We start from the raw sequence: 15881 nt of genomic DNA, 5'->3' as shown, positions 1-15881 counted from the left end.
TTCACTTAGTTGGAATTAATTTTCCCTCCTTTTCTTTGCTAATTAGTTTTAGAAGATCTATGCTCCCATCAATTCTACTGATTCCAGAGTGTCTTTCTCGATTAACTTCATATGATCACATATCTGCTATGAACTTGGTGATTCAATTTGTATCAGACCAAACAAAGTGAAATTTGTACATCTTGGTGTCTTGCATTTGTATTGCTGGGATAACTGAATAGTTTTTTCATGAATTTTGAAAAATAATTCTCATTGTTCTAATATGTAGAATGCGGAGAGATAAACTAGATTATCTATTAAAGTCTCTTTGATATTACTAAGATTCAATGATGTATGACACCCAAATTCAATTTATGGCTCATTTTATCCTTTTTAAAAAGGAGAGGAAAGATAGGTTTTCAAATTAATACCTCTGTAATTTGGCTGAATTCAGTGAATTTATGATTATGAAATGTGAGGATTTCATTGAAAGGTTAGTGTGTAGCTAACAAAACCATGTTTTACTTTGTAATTATAGATGTTATGTGATTTCTCCCAATAGAAACATTTTATTTTATTTTATTTTTTAAAAACCCTTACCTTCCATCTTAGAATCAATAATGAGTATTGGTTCTAAGACAGAAGAGTGGTAAGGGCTAGGCAAAATGGGGGTTAAGTGACTTGCCCAGGGTCACACAGTTAGGAAGTGTCTGAGGCCAGATTTGAACCCAGGACTTCCTGTCTCTGGGCCTGACTCTCCCACTGAGCCACCCAGCTGCCCCCTAGACACCAAACTTTTTAAAGATAACATCCACATTTTTTTATTTATGTCTTTTACCCTTGCTTTCTTACAATGCTCTGCTTGAGTAGGTTCTCAATAAAAACTGATCAAATGAATGAGTGCTCTGCTGCCTGTATGTTCATCTAGTATTAAAAAATATTATTTTCTTTTTACTGTGGAACAGGACTGGAAAATGAGATTCTACTCCAAAAGAGACATAGTTGCTAGAACTAGGAACATCCACATTTTATTTATACCTATATATATTACTGTTGATATTATTTGCAAATCACCATGGAACTTCCTAGGTTCCCTTCCTATATGAAAAACTATTTTTGCTTGCTAGTTATCCCATCTAACCTGGCTGTTATCTGAAGCACTTCTTTGTCATTATTACTACAATACAGTAAGATTAAGTTAATAACTAGAACTTTATTGTCCTTATTTCTCTGTGATATGCCATGTATATTTTTCCCTGAATGAGTGCTACTTTTTGAGGGGAATGGAGGAAGCATGTACTCTGAAATAGCCTGGTATATAGTAGGTAAAGGACTGGTCTTGGAATCAAGACGATATAAGGTTTTATATCTTGCTTCAAACACGTATGTTGTGTGACTATGGCACCCACATCACTTGACCTGTTGGTGCTCCCAGAACTCTTAAAGACTACATCATTGAAGGATATCTTCATAGTGGGGATGCCTTACAGAGAAGTCAGTGTTTAGACAAAAAATACACTGTAAAATAAAACCCTCAGAGTTAGTAAAGTCCTATCCTGACTATCCTCCTTCCTTTTTTTATCTGTCTTAAATATTTTATCCATTCTTTTCTTCCAGGCCTGTAAGATAGTCTATCTTCTTAGAATTGAAAGAAGTAATCATCATTTCTCTAGCTTCATTTCCCAGCTGCTGGCTTTGTCTCGAGAGTTCATCAACAGGGGTCTAAGAATAATAAACATGTTAGGAAAAACTAAAATGAACAGATCTATGGTCATTCTCTGAGATGCTATCAGTGTCACTGCCCTAGTTGGAAGAGGTTCAGTGGTAAGTGCACCAATTGAGTTAGAGGATCAGGATTCAGATCCTGCCTCTGACACATGCTGCCTTTGTGATAGATGAACTAACCTCTCTGAGCCTCAGATTGCTTATCTGTGAAATGAGGGGTTTAGATCAGATAGCTTTTAAAGACTCTTATAGCTTTAGTTCTATGATCCTATGATCCCCAAAAGCCTGGGTTGGAAGGCAGCAAGAAGTCATTCTTGCATCAGCCTTTAGGTTAGTCACTCTTCTAGGAGATATATGGCCTATATCCTCCTTGATTTCTCACATGGGATTAGTGGAAAGGGGTACATGTATAGTACAGTTCATAGTATGTATTCTTTTTTAATATCACATGATGAATATAAAATTTAAGAGGAAGCATTCACATTCTCTTTGCTGCTGTACCCCAAAGACCAGGGCACCTACCTATCTGATTTGTTGGAACTTTCCATATATGTTGTCTCCTGCATTAGACTGTGAATTTATCAAAAGCAGAGATTATCTGTATTTTCTATTTTTATCTTCAGTGCTTTGCATAGGGCTTTGTACACAGTAAGCACTTAATAAATGCTTTGCTCATCCATGGGCTAATGTATAATTGAAATATATGTATATATATTTTCCTTTTAGATTTATAACAAGGAAAATCAGAAGATCATAAGAAATGCAGAGCGAATTGGTGCCAGTTAGCTTGTCAGAGACAGAGAATAGACCTTCCATTTTATCAGATAAAACCATTGACTGTGCATCTACAACTAAAGAAGGCTCTACAAGCTGTTTTTCTGGAGATGAAGAGAGCAGCTTAAACAACTCTAAACTGTTTCCATCAAAAAAAGAGATGACTTCACTTTCATTTCCTGAAGGTGATCAAATTGAAGCAAAAAAGGGTTACTTACCAGATCATAGTGGAGTTGGGAATTCTTGTACAAAAGCAGACACATATGAAGAAACATCTCAGAGAATAGCTCATTTTCCTAGTGGAGATTTTGCAGAGCAAGTAACAAAGACAAATGATACAGAACAAACTCTAACAGAATTATTGCAAGAATTAAGTTCACCTAAGCTTACAGAAACATCCAGTGAAAAGACTTATTCAGAAAGTCTGTATGATACAGATTGCACAAAGAAACTTATTTCAAGAATACAAAATGTTTCAGCACAAGAAGATTTGTTGGAAGAAATTGAATCTGAGCTCTTATCTGCAGAACTTTCAAATGAACATAGAGTACCCAATGGTATGAAAAAAGGTGAACGTGCTTTAGTTATGTTTGAAAAATGCGTACAAGATAAATATCTGCAGCAGGAGCATACTATAAAAAAGTAAGTATTGATTTATCCTACAGTCCACTTGGCTAGTTATTAGAGAAAGATATTTTAAATTTCAGATGAATATTTTAAAATTTAGCATTGAAGATTTGGTGAGCAGATCCATGCTGAGTGGTAAAAACTCATCAGACTTCTTAGATTTTTAAAAGATAACTGTCAAAGCTTTTCTTAGAAAAATATACAAATTTATTCATAGAAAAAACACCAAGAAAATGAGAATTTCTCTAGTTCTTTGACTTAACTGAGATTTAATCCAAGAAATTCAATTTCTTACTATGAAGCCTAAAATATTCTAGTAATCTAGAGAACAGTGATATTTTAATTATGTGCAAATTCATTAGTGAGGAGAGTGATTATATTTATTTTCTCTTAGATTTGAAAAATTCCTGTTTTAACCATTGTTTAAAATCATTTAGTTACCTTTTCTACAGGCCTGCTCCATATCTTATTATGGTATGGAAAGGTTCTCAAAGCCCCAAAAATAGAGTACAAGTTCTGACAGAATCTGCCAAGTTTATTATCCAAGAACCAACCTAGCTAATTTTGGAGACTCATCACTTTTGAGTCATAGCAATTCCCAAAGACTAAGTAAATTGTGATCTTTATTAGTGGATGCTCACACCAATGAAAGTCATATGTGTACCTGAAATACTATAATATAGAAGTAATTCATGAGCTTTAATATTTAATATGACTGAGTGAAGTTAAATGAAAAAACCAAGAGAGTATATATTTATCTTTTCACCTTGAGAAAGTGTGTTGGAGTAGAGTATAGGACATAAAACAGCCATAAAAATAAATATACAGGGAACTTCAGGGGAAAAGAGAGGTATCAGATGGGGATCCATAAGGTAGTAATAGGGGAAGGAAAGAGATTACCAGGTTTACTGTAGACCAGATTAGAGTATCTTCCCAACTGGTCTCTCTCTTTTCTGTCTTTCTTTCTCTAATGTATCTTGTATATCTCCATCATATTAACCTGCTGGTATCTTGGATTTTGTTGTATTACTCCCTTCTAACTTCTTGGAAACAAAGCTCCGTCTTTTTAATACCAACTGATGTTTCGGCTGCAAGGCATGGAACTTAAGAATCTTTGAAGAACTGAAAATGAATATCACACTCAGGGCATTGGAGAGGTCCATGATACATACGAGAAAGGTGTTGTGGGTAACTAACTAATGAGAAGCAGAAACAATTGAGTAAAAGAGTATGTGATCAGGGAAATGGATGATAGGAAGAAAATATGGGCTTGCTACTTGGCCAGGTAAAAGGATAATAGCTCAGGTGTTTAGTCAATGCCCTTATGGTGTTAGGAGAAAATAATGACTTCCAATGCAAATTTATGGAAGCTAAGGCAGGCATGAATGGGTTGTAATACGCATTGTTGGAATTAAGTCCAAATCGGTGTGTTCACATATCCATTTTGTATACTCTCCTACTTGAAACCCTTTTGGTTTCATACTGTCTACAGCAGCATTTCTCAAACTCTTTGGTCTCAGGACTTTTTACAACTTAAAAATTATGGAGAATATCAAAGAGCTTTTATTTATATGGATTATATCTCTAGATATACATTAGAAATTAAAGCTGATAAAATTTAAAAACATTAGCTTAAAAGTAAAAATAATAAACCCATTACATGTTAACATAGCATTTTAATTAAAAAATAACTTTCAAAACAAACAATTTAGTGAGAAGGGGGCATTGTTTTACATATTTTTGTAAATTTCCTTAATGTCTGGCATAATAAAGGATAGCTGAATTCTCATAACCATTTCTACATTAATCTGTTGCAAATATTGTTTGGGTTGAAGTATATGAAGAAAATCTGACCTCATGCCAGATATAGTTGGAAAATAGAGAAATGGTTTAATATCAAATGATATCTTATTAGTATAATTAAAGTAGTCTTAACTTCACAGACCCCCTGAAAAAAGAGTCCCAGTGACTCCTGAAAGTTCACAGTTCAAACTCTGAGAATTGTTGGTCCAAAAGATGAAATTTTATTATTCAAGGTTCGTTGTTATACCACCCCACCCACCTTTTCTAGCCTTATTTCCTACATTTCATGATACATATACTACTATAGCTAAACTAGCACTCTTCATCCCTTCCCCTGCAGGTCATGGACCTTTTTACTCATGCTGTTTCATTCATTTGGAATGTCCTGCTTACTTTCATTTCTACTCTGTGAACTCCATCTTTTATGACTATTCAGATGTCACCTTTTCCATGAAGCTTTCCTTGCTAAGACTGGCAGGAAATTATCCCTTCATCAGGATTCCTTTAGGATCTTGGTTATCTTCTATAGAACGTGGGGCTTATAGTAAAAAAAAGTCTTATACTATTTTTATTTGTATTTATTATACATACTTTATTTCTTGTTTCTTTGAGAGTTCTGGCCCCTTTTTTGTTTCACACAGCACCCAGCATGGGACCTTGTGTATATCAGGTACTCAATAAATGTTTAGACTAATGTTTTTATTTTGTAATAATATTTGTTTAATGTAAATTAGTTAAGAATGGCTTCCTCTATCTGAAAACAATAATGAAAGAGAATTACCCTTGGCCTATTTACCCTTTTAATTTTATTTAATTTTGTCTGTGCAGAATATTTCCAAATAAATTTCTTCCATGATAAATTTCTTAATTATACATCACCTCTAAAATTATTTAATTATATTAGCTGTTATTAAGTTCTAAATTCTCATGAATTTTTACATTATTTACTTTTTCCCCAATTAGGAATATTTTTTTCTGTTTGCATGTTAACTTAAAATGGAAAAATCTCTCATTTATTGCTAATTTTCTTTCATTGACCAAATTAATATAATTTTTCTTAAATCTCAGTGAAAAATATTTAATATAAGATATAGATAAAATTTAATTGTGTTAATCAAGATTAAGAAATACCAGTCTCCCCAAAATTGCCTTAAATTTACTTGGGGTTATTTTACATCATTATTTTCTAGTATAAGTCAGGTATTTAATCATTTGGATAAATTTTGTAGCTTTGGACACCATTCTGGAAAAAACACAAATTGTTGCTTACTTTCCAGATATTTAATGTTTAGCACATACAAACTGCTTGTAGTCTTATTCTGTTGTTCTGATCATGTGTATCATATGATATTTGGTTTCTAATGTTTTGTAATTAGGAGCTGTCAGCAGAATTATTGAATATAATCTATGGTTTGATTTGGCAAATATCCAATTTTCTTCTATTATACAAGGTTCTGTGCTGGGCACTAGAGACACAAAGAAAAAAAAACCAAAAGGACCATGATACCAAGGAACTTATAGTGTGTAAGAACAAACTTATGCTGACTTTTGTTTTGCCTTTCTCTAGGGATCACATACCAAAATGTTTATATTTAAATTTTCATTTTTTTATTACAGCTATATAGATATAATGGAATATTATTCAGCAGCAGTATGTGTTTTTAATCACAAACTGAAAATGAAGAATGCAATTAATATTCCCAGTAATACTAGGTACTTATTCAAGGCAATATGGTTTCCTCTGTATGGTTATATCATAACAGTATTATTAACAACTCACAGCTCTCTACTAAACAAGTCTGCCTAATTTGCTTTTTAAAAAATTTAATCTGCAAACTGAAGTTAATTTATAATGTGCAAGAAACTCTGTTGACCCTAGCACATTTTGCAAATGAGATGTGTGGGATATAGTTAATAGGATGATTTAAGGACAGAAATCTTGGCTGTAATCATGACATAGAAATCCATACTCTTACATGTATGCCTTACAGCAATTTTTTATCTTTTTGGTTTATATTTTGTGTATTCTATCCTTTTTATGTTTAGGTTAATTAAAGAAAACAAGAAGCATCAGGAACTTATTTTAGAAATTTGTTCAGAGAAAGACAACCTAAGAGAAGAACTTAAAAAACGAACAGAAACAGAGAGACAACATATAAACATAATTAAACAGGTAAAAGGAAAATAAATAGCCTTAAAGCCATAGGCTAATAGACATACTTCAGTTTATGCAATATATAGTAAGAAGGGTTTTTTTCGTGTTGAATATAGAGAGGAGTTTGTAATGTGAAGTGACCTTTTAAGTGAATTGAGTCTCATGTTACCCCTCACCCACTTTTCTTTACAATAAAACTGAATTTATATAGGGATTTTTTACAAATGAGGTCTACCTATATATACTCAGCTGGATGCTGTAGAAATAAGAGGGCATAAGAAGTAATTTGATTATCAGTTTATGCTAATTGAGGCAGGGTAATGATCTAATAGCATTGATTCAAACACTTTTACTTTAAATGCATTTTTGTAGTTATACTTGAGTAATGAGGTGGTATTACTTTACTGTTCATGGTGGTTTTTTTAAAGTAATATCTTATAATGAAATAATGAAGCTCTACCTCAGAATTGACTAATTGACTTTTTTGCTTTCCTGCCTTGGCTCAACTCTTTCTTGTGCTGCTTATTATTGTTGCTGCTCAGCACTGGGCAAAATTGTTTATACTGTGCTTGTTTCCCATCTCACATTCTTCTTGGGATAAGGCAGAAATATTTTGGGCTTTAAGTAAAACCTTTCTTTTTATGTGTGCCTAACCTGGTATCTTAAAAGAAAGTAAAAAAGAACAGATAAGAGGAATTGAACTAATTTTTTGCTAATCTGGTATAGTCAATCTACTTTTGTATAAAATTTTAATTTGGATGCTTGTTCCTTATGCTTTAATTTTCCCCCATGATAATTAGGCTTCAGTGGACAAACTGATTCTTATTTCCATAGTTAGTTAACTGTTAATGATTGGGAATATCATACTGGCCAGATGGGAAAGGACCAGGGCTATTCTTTCTAAACGAACTTACTGATAATTTGACCACTTTCTGTTAAGAGGAAACTGAAGTAACCTAATTTTTGTTAACATTTGAAAAGTCATGCTTGTAACTCAAAAGCGATTTTTTTAATCAGTTTAAAAAAAAATTAACATTAGTACATTTAGTGTGACTGATATTTATATAGTACTTTGAGGTTTTTAGAGTGCTTTACATATATTCTTATTTGAGCCTCAGAGTAACCCTGTAAAAAAGGTACCTACTATAGATACTTTATCTCCATTTTACAGTAAAGAAACTAAGGCTCAAAAAAGTCAAGCAAATAACATTGCATTGATTTAGGTTTATTTTTTTCAACCAGACTACTTAAAGTAGTTCAGTTCTTCCTGTATAACATTATTCCACATTTATTTGTTTATTTATATAATTTAAAAAAAAACACCTTTCTACAGGAGTAATCTGGAAATATTTGCTTTACAGTTAGAAGCAAGAATAGAGGAACTCAATAAAGACATTAACATTTCCAAAGAAAAACTTGTAACTCAAGATACTGCAGCCAAAAATGCAATTCAGCAATTACATAAAGAGATGGCTTTTCGAATGGAGCAGGTAATTTCATGTCATTATTGTTACAAATCTGCTGTCTCTATATGTTTCTCATGAAGTAAATTAACACTTTTAGAACAAGAGTATTTTTTAGTAGTGCATAAGAAAAAATATTGAATAAAGAATGCATTGATACATTAAAATAAATAACTTCTTATTCTATAAAGTGAAACATATTACTGTGTTTTGAAGCCAGCCTAGATAGTATGTGGTCTGCTTTATACAAATGAGCACTATTCTAAAGAGAAGCTTAGTTTGGGCTTGTTAGTTCTGGATTTTTTTGTATTATTTTCATTCTGTTCTGTTTTGGAAATGTATCTTTAAAAGTCATAATAAGGGATATACTAATAGGAGACAAAGTAATATCCTTTACACTTAACTGATTAATAGTCTCCAGGTTTCTTTTCGAACACTTCTAGTTTTAAGATAGTCTGTTTTTAGCTTTATTATTTTCATGGTCACTATATTGAACTAAAATCTTCCTGCCTATAACTATTATTTATTGTTTCGGGGGGTGCATTAGATTCTTCCACATGACAGTGCTTCAGAAATTTGAAGAAAGCTATTTTATCCTCCCTTCTTTTTTCATGCTTCTTGTGTTCTTCAGTTGTTTCAGTCATGTCTTAACTTTTTGTGATCCCATTTTGAGGTTTTCTTGACAAAGATACTAGAGTAGTTTGCCATTTCCTTCTCTAGCTCACTTTTCAGATGAGGAAACTGAGGCAAACAAGATTAAGTGACTTGCTTAAGGTCACACAGCGAGTAAATGTCTAAGGCCATATTTGAACTAGGAATATGAGTCTTCCTGACTCCAGGCCCAGAAGTCTATTCTACTACACCACCTAGCTGCTACTTTTATAGCATTGTTTTTAGACTCTTTATGATCCTGCTGTCCTTTCTTAGTAAGTTATCCCTTCCTTTTCTAAGTGGTAATGAACTATTTAATAACCCATCTTAGTGTTTTCTTAGAAATTGAATGTCAGGCTAAACATTTTAGCAACTTAAAAAGAAAAAAAGGTTTGTCTGTCTCCATTCTTCTGGCACATTTCCCATTCTCTATTATTCTCAATTTTTATTTTTTAAAATTAAAAGCCCTTACCTTCGACATAGAATCAGTATTTTTTTGGTTCCAAGGCAGAAGAATGATAAGAGCTAAGCAGTGGGATTAAGTGACTTGCCCAGAATCACACAGCTAGGAAGGGTCAGAGACCATTTGAACCAGAACCTCCTATCTCCAGGCCTGGCTTTCTAACTACTGGGCTACCTAACTGCTCCCATCTTATTTGTCTTTGACAGTAATTTAATTTTCTTTTTATTATAGTTATTCAACTCTTAACTATAGCAAAGATGAAAGCAAAAGAGGAGTTAAGAAATTTTCCTTTCTCTTTATTATTTAACTTTATACTATCTGCCTCCAAGTAGTATATGCCAGCATTTTTTATTAGCTCTAGCTCATTCAGGATTTTAGCCTTCCTGCAACTTTTTTTATGTGTCCTTCCTATTTATGTTTGTGTCCCACGCCTTTTAACACTTTTCCTTGTGCTTTGTAAGATATTCTCCATCTGTTGACAGTAGCTTAGTGTTCTCAGATCATAAACCATGATCCAAAAGTCTGAATTCTGTTCTTTTGAGACCATTTCTTTAGTTAGCTCTTTACTTGCTATGTATTCCTTTCTTTGCCAAAGTCCCAATCTTTGACTGAAAGAAGATACTACCTCTGTTCTAAAGTCCCTCAGTTTCTAACAAGGACCTATATCACCAGAGGTTCAGTTTGTATCTTATGACTATGCCATTCATTACTACGTGAAATTATAGAAGTTGACTTTCATGTTTGGATTTGATCAGTATTAGAAGGCTTCACATCACTTCACAGCTGGAATGTTTATATATTTAGTTATAATTGTTTATATGTAATTTAATCATTAAACATTTATTAAGCACCTACTAGGTGCCAAACACTGTGCTAAGCAGTGAGAACATAAATAAAAGAAAAGATCCTCCTTTATTCTAAGGAACCTACAATCCAATGAGGGAAAACAATACACACAAAGTAAGCTGAAAAGTGTGGTATAGAGAAAGGATGCCAGAGGTATGATGTTCCCATGTTCCCTAGAGTTGAGACAAAGAACTACTGAAGGAAGATGCAATTACCTGGCAAGTTCTGATCTGAACCCTTTATAAAGGAAGTCTTTGGGAGGAATTTATTGCCCCCACTCTCCAGTTAGAGAAGAAAGGCGACTGAGGGTGTTATGAAGGTGTTGAGTTTAAAAAATGAGTCAGTTGGCATGGTGCTGAGATTTCAGGTGACTGGTTTATTCATAGGGGAAATAACATGTTCATGAAGTCTAACCCAAACAGAATTGTTGATGGAAAATGTAGACACTTCCCTGAGGGATACAAATAGGTCAATAGTATATCTTCTTAGTTAGGTTTAGTTATAGCATTCTGCCTGTGAGCCTTCCTTATTGTTCTGTGGAACATGGGATGTTAACAGCTTCTTCCTCTTGCGTAATTTCAGTGGCATAATTTCTACTTTTTTTCTGGTATGTCTTATTCAACAGACTCTTGGCACTTTGATTCCCTTTAACTTTAAAAAAAATTACATTTATTTAATTGATTAATTTAGAATATTTTTCCATGGTTACACGATTCATGTTTTTTTCCTCCCCCCTTCCATAGCCAACAAGCAATTCCACTGGGTTTTACATGTATCATTGATCAAGATTTAGTTCCATGTTATTAATATTTGTACTAGAGTGATCATTTAGAGACTTCTTCCCCAGTCATATCCCCATCGAACCATGTGATTGAGCAAATGTTTTTCTACTCCCACAGTTCTTTTTCTGGATGTGGATAGTGTTTCTACTCCCACAGTTCTTTTTCTGGATGTGGATAGTGTTTTTTCTTTTAAGTCCCTCAGAATTGTCCTGGATCATTGCATTGCTGCTAGTAGAGAAGTCTGTTACGTTCAATTGAACCACAGTGTATCCATCTCTGTGTATGATGTTCTCCTGGTTCTGCTCCTTTCACTCTGCATCACTTCTTGGAGGTTGTTCCGGTTCCCATGAAATTCCTCCAGTTCATTATTTCTTTGAGCACAATAGTATTCCATCACCAACAGATACCACAATTTGTTCAGCCATTCCCCAATCGAAAGGCATCCCCTCATTTTCCAATTTTTTGCCACCACAAAGAGTGCAGCTCTAAATATTTTTGTACAAATATTTTTCCATATAATCTTTTTGGGGTACAAACCCAGGAAAGGTATGGCTAGATCAAAGGGCAGGCAGTCTTTTAAAGCCCTTTGGGCATAATTCCAAATTTACAACTCCATCAGCAGTGTATTAGTGTCCCAATTTTTCCACATATCCTCCAACATTTATCACTTTCCTTTGCTGTCATATTAGCCAACCTGCTAGGTGTGGGGTGGTACCTCAGAGTTGTTTTGATTTGCATTTCTCTAATTATAAGAGATTTAGAACACTTTTTCATGAGTTTATTGATAGTTTTGATTTCTTTATTTGAAAACTGCCTATTCATGGCCTTTGCCCATTTATCAGTTGGGGAATGGCTTGATTTTTTTTTTTTTGTACAATTGATTTAGAGTCTTATAAATTTGAGTAATTAGACCTTTGTCAGAGGTTTTAGTTGCAAAGCTTTTTTTCCCAATTTGTTCCTTCCCTTCTAATTTTGGTTGCATTGGTTTTGTTTGTACAAAACCTTTTTTTTTTTAACATTTATTAATAATCATTTTTAACATGGTTACATGATTCATGCTCCTACTTTCCCCTTCACCCCCCGCACTCCCCCCACCCATGGCCGATGCACATTTCCACTGGTTTTGTCATGTGTCCTTGATCAAGACCTATTTCCATATTGTTGGTGGTTGCATTGGTGTGGTAATTTCGAGTCCACATCCCCAATCATGTCCACCCGGACCCATACGTTCAAGCAGTTGCTTTTCTTATGTGTTTCCTCTCCTGCAGTCCTTCCTCTGAATGTGGGTAGTTTTCTTTACCATAAATCCCTCAGAGCTGTCCTGGGTCATTGCATTGTTGCTGGTACAGAAGTCCATTACATTCTATTTTACCACAGTATATCAGTCTCTGTGTACAATGTTCTTCTGGCTCTGCTCCTTTCGCTCTGCATCAGTTCCTGGAGGTCTCTCCAGTTCGCCTGGAACTTCTCCAGTTTGTTATTCCTTTTAGCACAATAGTATTCCATCACCCGCATATACCACAGTTTGTTCAGCCATTCCCCAATTGAAGGACATACCCTCCTTTTCCAGTTTGTTGCCACCACAAAAAGCGCAGCTATAAATATTTTCTGTACAAAACCTTTTTAATTTAATGTAATCAAAATTATTCATTTTACATTTTGTGATATTCTCTACCTCTTGTTTGGTCTTAAATTCTTTCTTTTCCCATAGAGCTGACAGGTATACTATTCTATATTCACCTAATTTACTTATAGTTTCCTTCTTTATATTTAAGTCATTTACCCATTCTGAATTTATTTTGGTGTAGGGTGTAAGATGTTGATCTAAACCTAATCTCTCCCATACTGCTTTCCAATTTTCCCAGAAGTTTTTGTCATATAGTGGGATTTTGTCCCAAAAGCTGGGATCTTTCGATTTATCGTACACTACCTTGCTGAGGACATTTACTCCAAATCTATTCCATTGATACTCCCTTCTGTCTCTTAGCCTGTACCACATTGTTTGTTGACCACTGCTTTATAGTACAGTTTAAGATCTGGTACTATTAGGCCCCCATCCTTCACATTTTTTTTTCATTAGTTCTCTTGATAATTCTTGATCTTTTGTTCTTCCAAATGAACTTTATCATATTTTTTCTAGTTCAGTAAGAAAGCTTCTTGGTAGGTAAGGCACTAAATAAGTAAATTAATTTGGGTGGGATCGTCATTTTTATTATATTAGCTTGTCCTACTCATGAGCAATTAATGTTTTTCCAATTATTTAGATCTAGTTTTAATTGTGTGGAAAGTGTTTTGTAGTTATGTTCATATAATTCCTGTGTTTGTCTTGGTAAATAGATTCCAAAATATTTTATATCGTCTAGGGTTATTTTAAATGGGGTTTCTCTTTCTAACTCTTGCTGCTGAGTTGTGTTGGAAATATATAGAAATGCTGATGATTTATGTGGATTTATTTAGTACCCTGTAACTTTGCTAAAGTTGTTGATTATTTCCATTAGCTTTTTAGTTGATTCTCTAGGATTCTTTAAGTAGACCATCATATCATCTGCAAAGAGTGAGAGTTTAGTCTCCTCATTGCCTACTTTAATCCCTTGGATTCCTTTTTTTTCTCTAATTGCTACTGCTAGCGTTTCTAGTACAATGTCTCTTTAACTTCTTACATTTTTTCTTTCTGTGTTCTTCACTGATTTCTTGCATCCTTTCTAGGAATCCATAATTTTCTGTAATAAGAAGAAATATGAAATTCCTTTTCTTCCTCTGGCAAGAATTTATAGACCATAGGTAGGTCATTGCCAAAGTATAAAGACAAAGGTGTGGGGCAACTGGGTAGGCTGAGTGGATTGAGAATCAGGCCTAGAGACGGGAGGTCCTGGGTTCAAATCTGGCCTCAGACACTTCTCAGCTGTGTGACCCTGGGCAAGTCACTTGACCCCCATTGCCCACCCTTACCACTCTTCCACCAAGGAGCCAATACACAGAAGTTGAGGGTTTTAAAACAAATAAAATAAAGACAAAGGTGCAAATGTAGCAAGCCACTGGAATAGTTCCTTCAGTTCCAAAATATTTCCTGGGACTATGGTTGAATTATAATTCTTGATGATTTCCCCCGTAAGTCACTTCATAATTTGTCTGGTGATAAATAATCCAAAAGTTAATAAGTAAAAATGTATATTTAAATTTGGGGGTATAGGATTACCGTGTATTTGCAGATAATTTACTCTTCCATTTACTTGTATTTAAGTGTAGTGGTAGTCTTTAAATATACTAAATACTTTGTTTTTCATTTTTTTTTAACTTTTTCCTTCCACCTTAGAATCAATACTAGGTATTGGTTCCAAGGCAAAAGCGTGGTAAGGGCTAGGCAATGGGGGTTGAGTGAATTGCCCAAGGTCACAGAGCTAGGAAGTGTCTGAGGCCAGATTTTAACTTAGGACCTCCCATCTTTAGGCCTGGCTCTCAATCCTTTGAGCTACTCAGCTGCCCCTTGTTAAATACTTTGTGAAGGGAAAAAAAGTGTGAGATTATGATTGAAAGAATTTTGTTTGGGTGTTTGAAAATTTACTGTACCATTATCAGTTATTTAACAAGCATTTATTAAGTACTTTTATATGTCTGATACTGAGTTGGACACTGAGGCTAAAAAGAAGTAGAGCAGTCCCTGATTTCAGGGGTCTTAAAATCTGTCTTAATAACTTTTCAAAGATTGTCCTTGAAAAGTTACCTAGAAATTGTTTTTGTGTATTGTAACCTGGTAACTATTATTTGTAAAGATGATGATAATTAATTCTTCATTTTTGAAAATTTATGTTTTTATTTACTGAGTTTGATTTGAGGTATACCCTAGATAATGAAATCCTTTTTGGTGATAGTATAAATGAATAAAAACCTAAAGAGTAACTTTGTTATGTTTATCTCAAATTCCTTATGTCTAAAACAGAACTTAACTCCCAATAGATCTACTCATCTTATCAGACTTCCTATTTCTGTTAAAGATTCCATCATTCTTTTAGTCTCTGCTTCTTCACTCTTCTTTCCTTAAAACTTCTCCAGTTAGATGCCAAATTTTGGTACTTTAAATCTACTACTTCACACATTCAACCTCTTCTCTCTCCTGACATAGGCGCTACTTTTTTCAGATATTTACTTCTCAACTAATTCATTGTAACAGACTTACAACTGGCCTCCTTGTTTTTATTTTCTGCTAATTCCTCCACATACCTGCCAAAGAGTTTTTTCTTAAATGTGGGTCTGATCATGTCTTCTACTTTACTTCTTCTTCTACTACTCAAGCTACCAGTTTCCTTGTTGTCTTTCCAATCAAATATAAAGTCCTTCATGACTTGGCTCTAAACTGTCTTTGTACCCTTGTCCTACTCTGCAGTCTTGTCAGACTCTCCTTTATTATCTCCTTTCTCTATATCTTTTCCCTGACCAGACCAAACTCAGGCTTAGAATGCCTTCCCTCCACTGCTGCCACTTCAAAAACTCCTCCTCTTTCAGACTGAAACTCATGAAGCACTTTTACATGAAGTCTTTCTTGACACCATATCCTCCTTTGTCCTCAATGACTAGGACCCTTCCTTCTGACTTTGTAAAGAACCACTTCATATGTA

The 15881-nt window shown here is 34.1% G+C and overlaps 1 protein-coding gene across 1 annotated transcript in view; it reads left to right on the top strand.

Annotated features, from left to right (window-relative positions):
• Positions 1–2449: 2449 nt before the first annotated feature.
• CCDC186 (coiled-coil domain containing 186) overlaps positions 2450–15881 on the top strand; it is a 38108-nt gene continuing 24676 nt past the window's right edge. Inside the window, exons 1-3 of the mRNA XM_044662581.1 lie at positions 2450–3120; positions 6955–7081; positions 8425–8553. Of these exons, the coding sequence (XP_044518516.1) occupies positions 2465–3120; positions 6955–7081; positions 8425–8553 (912 nt within the window). The 5' untranslated portion in view covers positions 2450–2464. The remainder of the gene's footprint in view (positions 3121–6954; positions 7082–8424; positions 8554–15881) is intronic.

This window comes from Gracilinanus agilis, chromosome 2, assembly GCF_016433145.1.
Source record: "Gracilinanus agilis isolate LMUSP501 chromosome 2, AgileGrace, whole genome shotgun sequence".
NCBI classification, from domain to species: domain Eukaryota; kingdom Metazoa; phylum Chordata; class Mammalia; order Didelphimorphia; family Didelphidae; genus Gracilinanus; species Gracilinanus agilis.
This window is presented reverse-complemented; position numbering and strand designations above follow the sequence as displayed.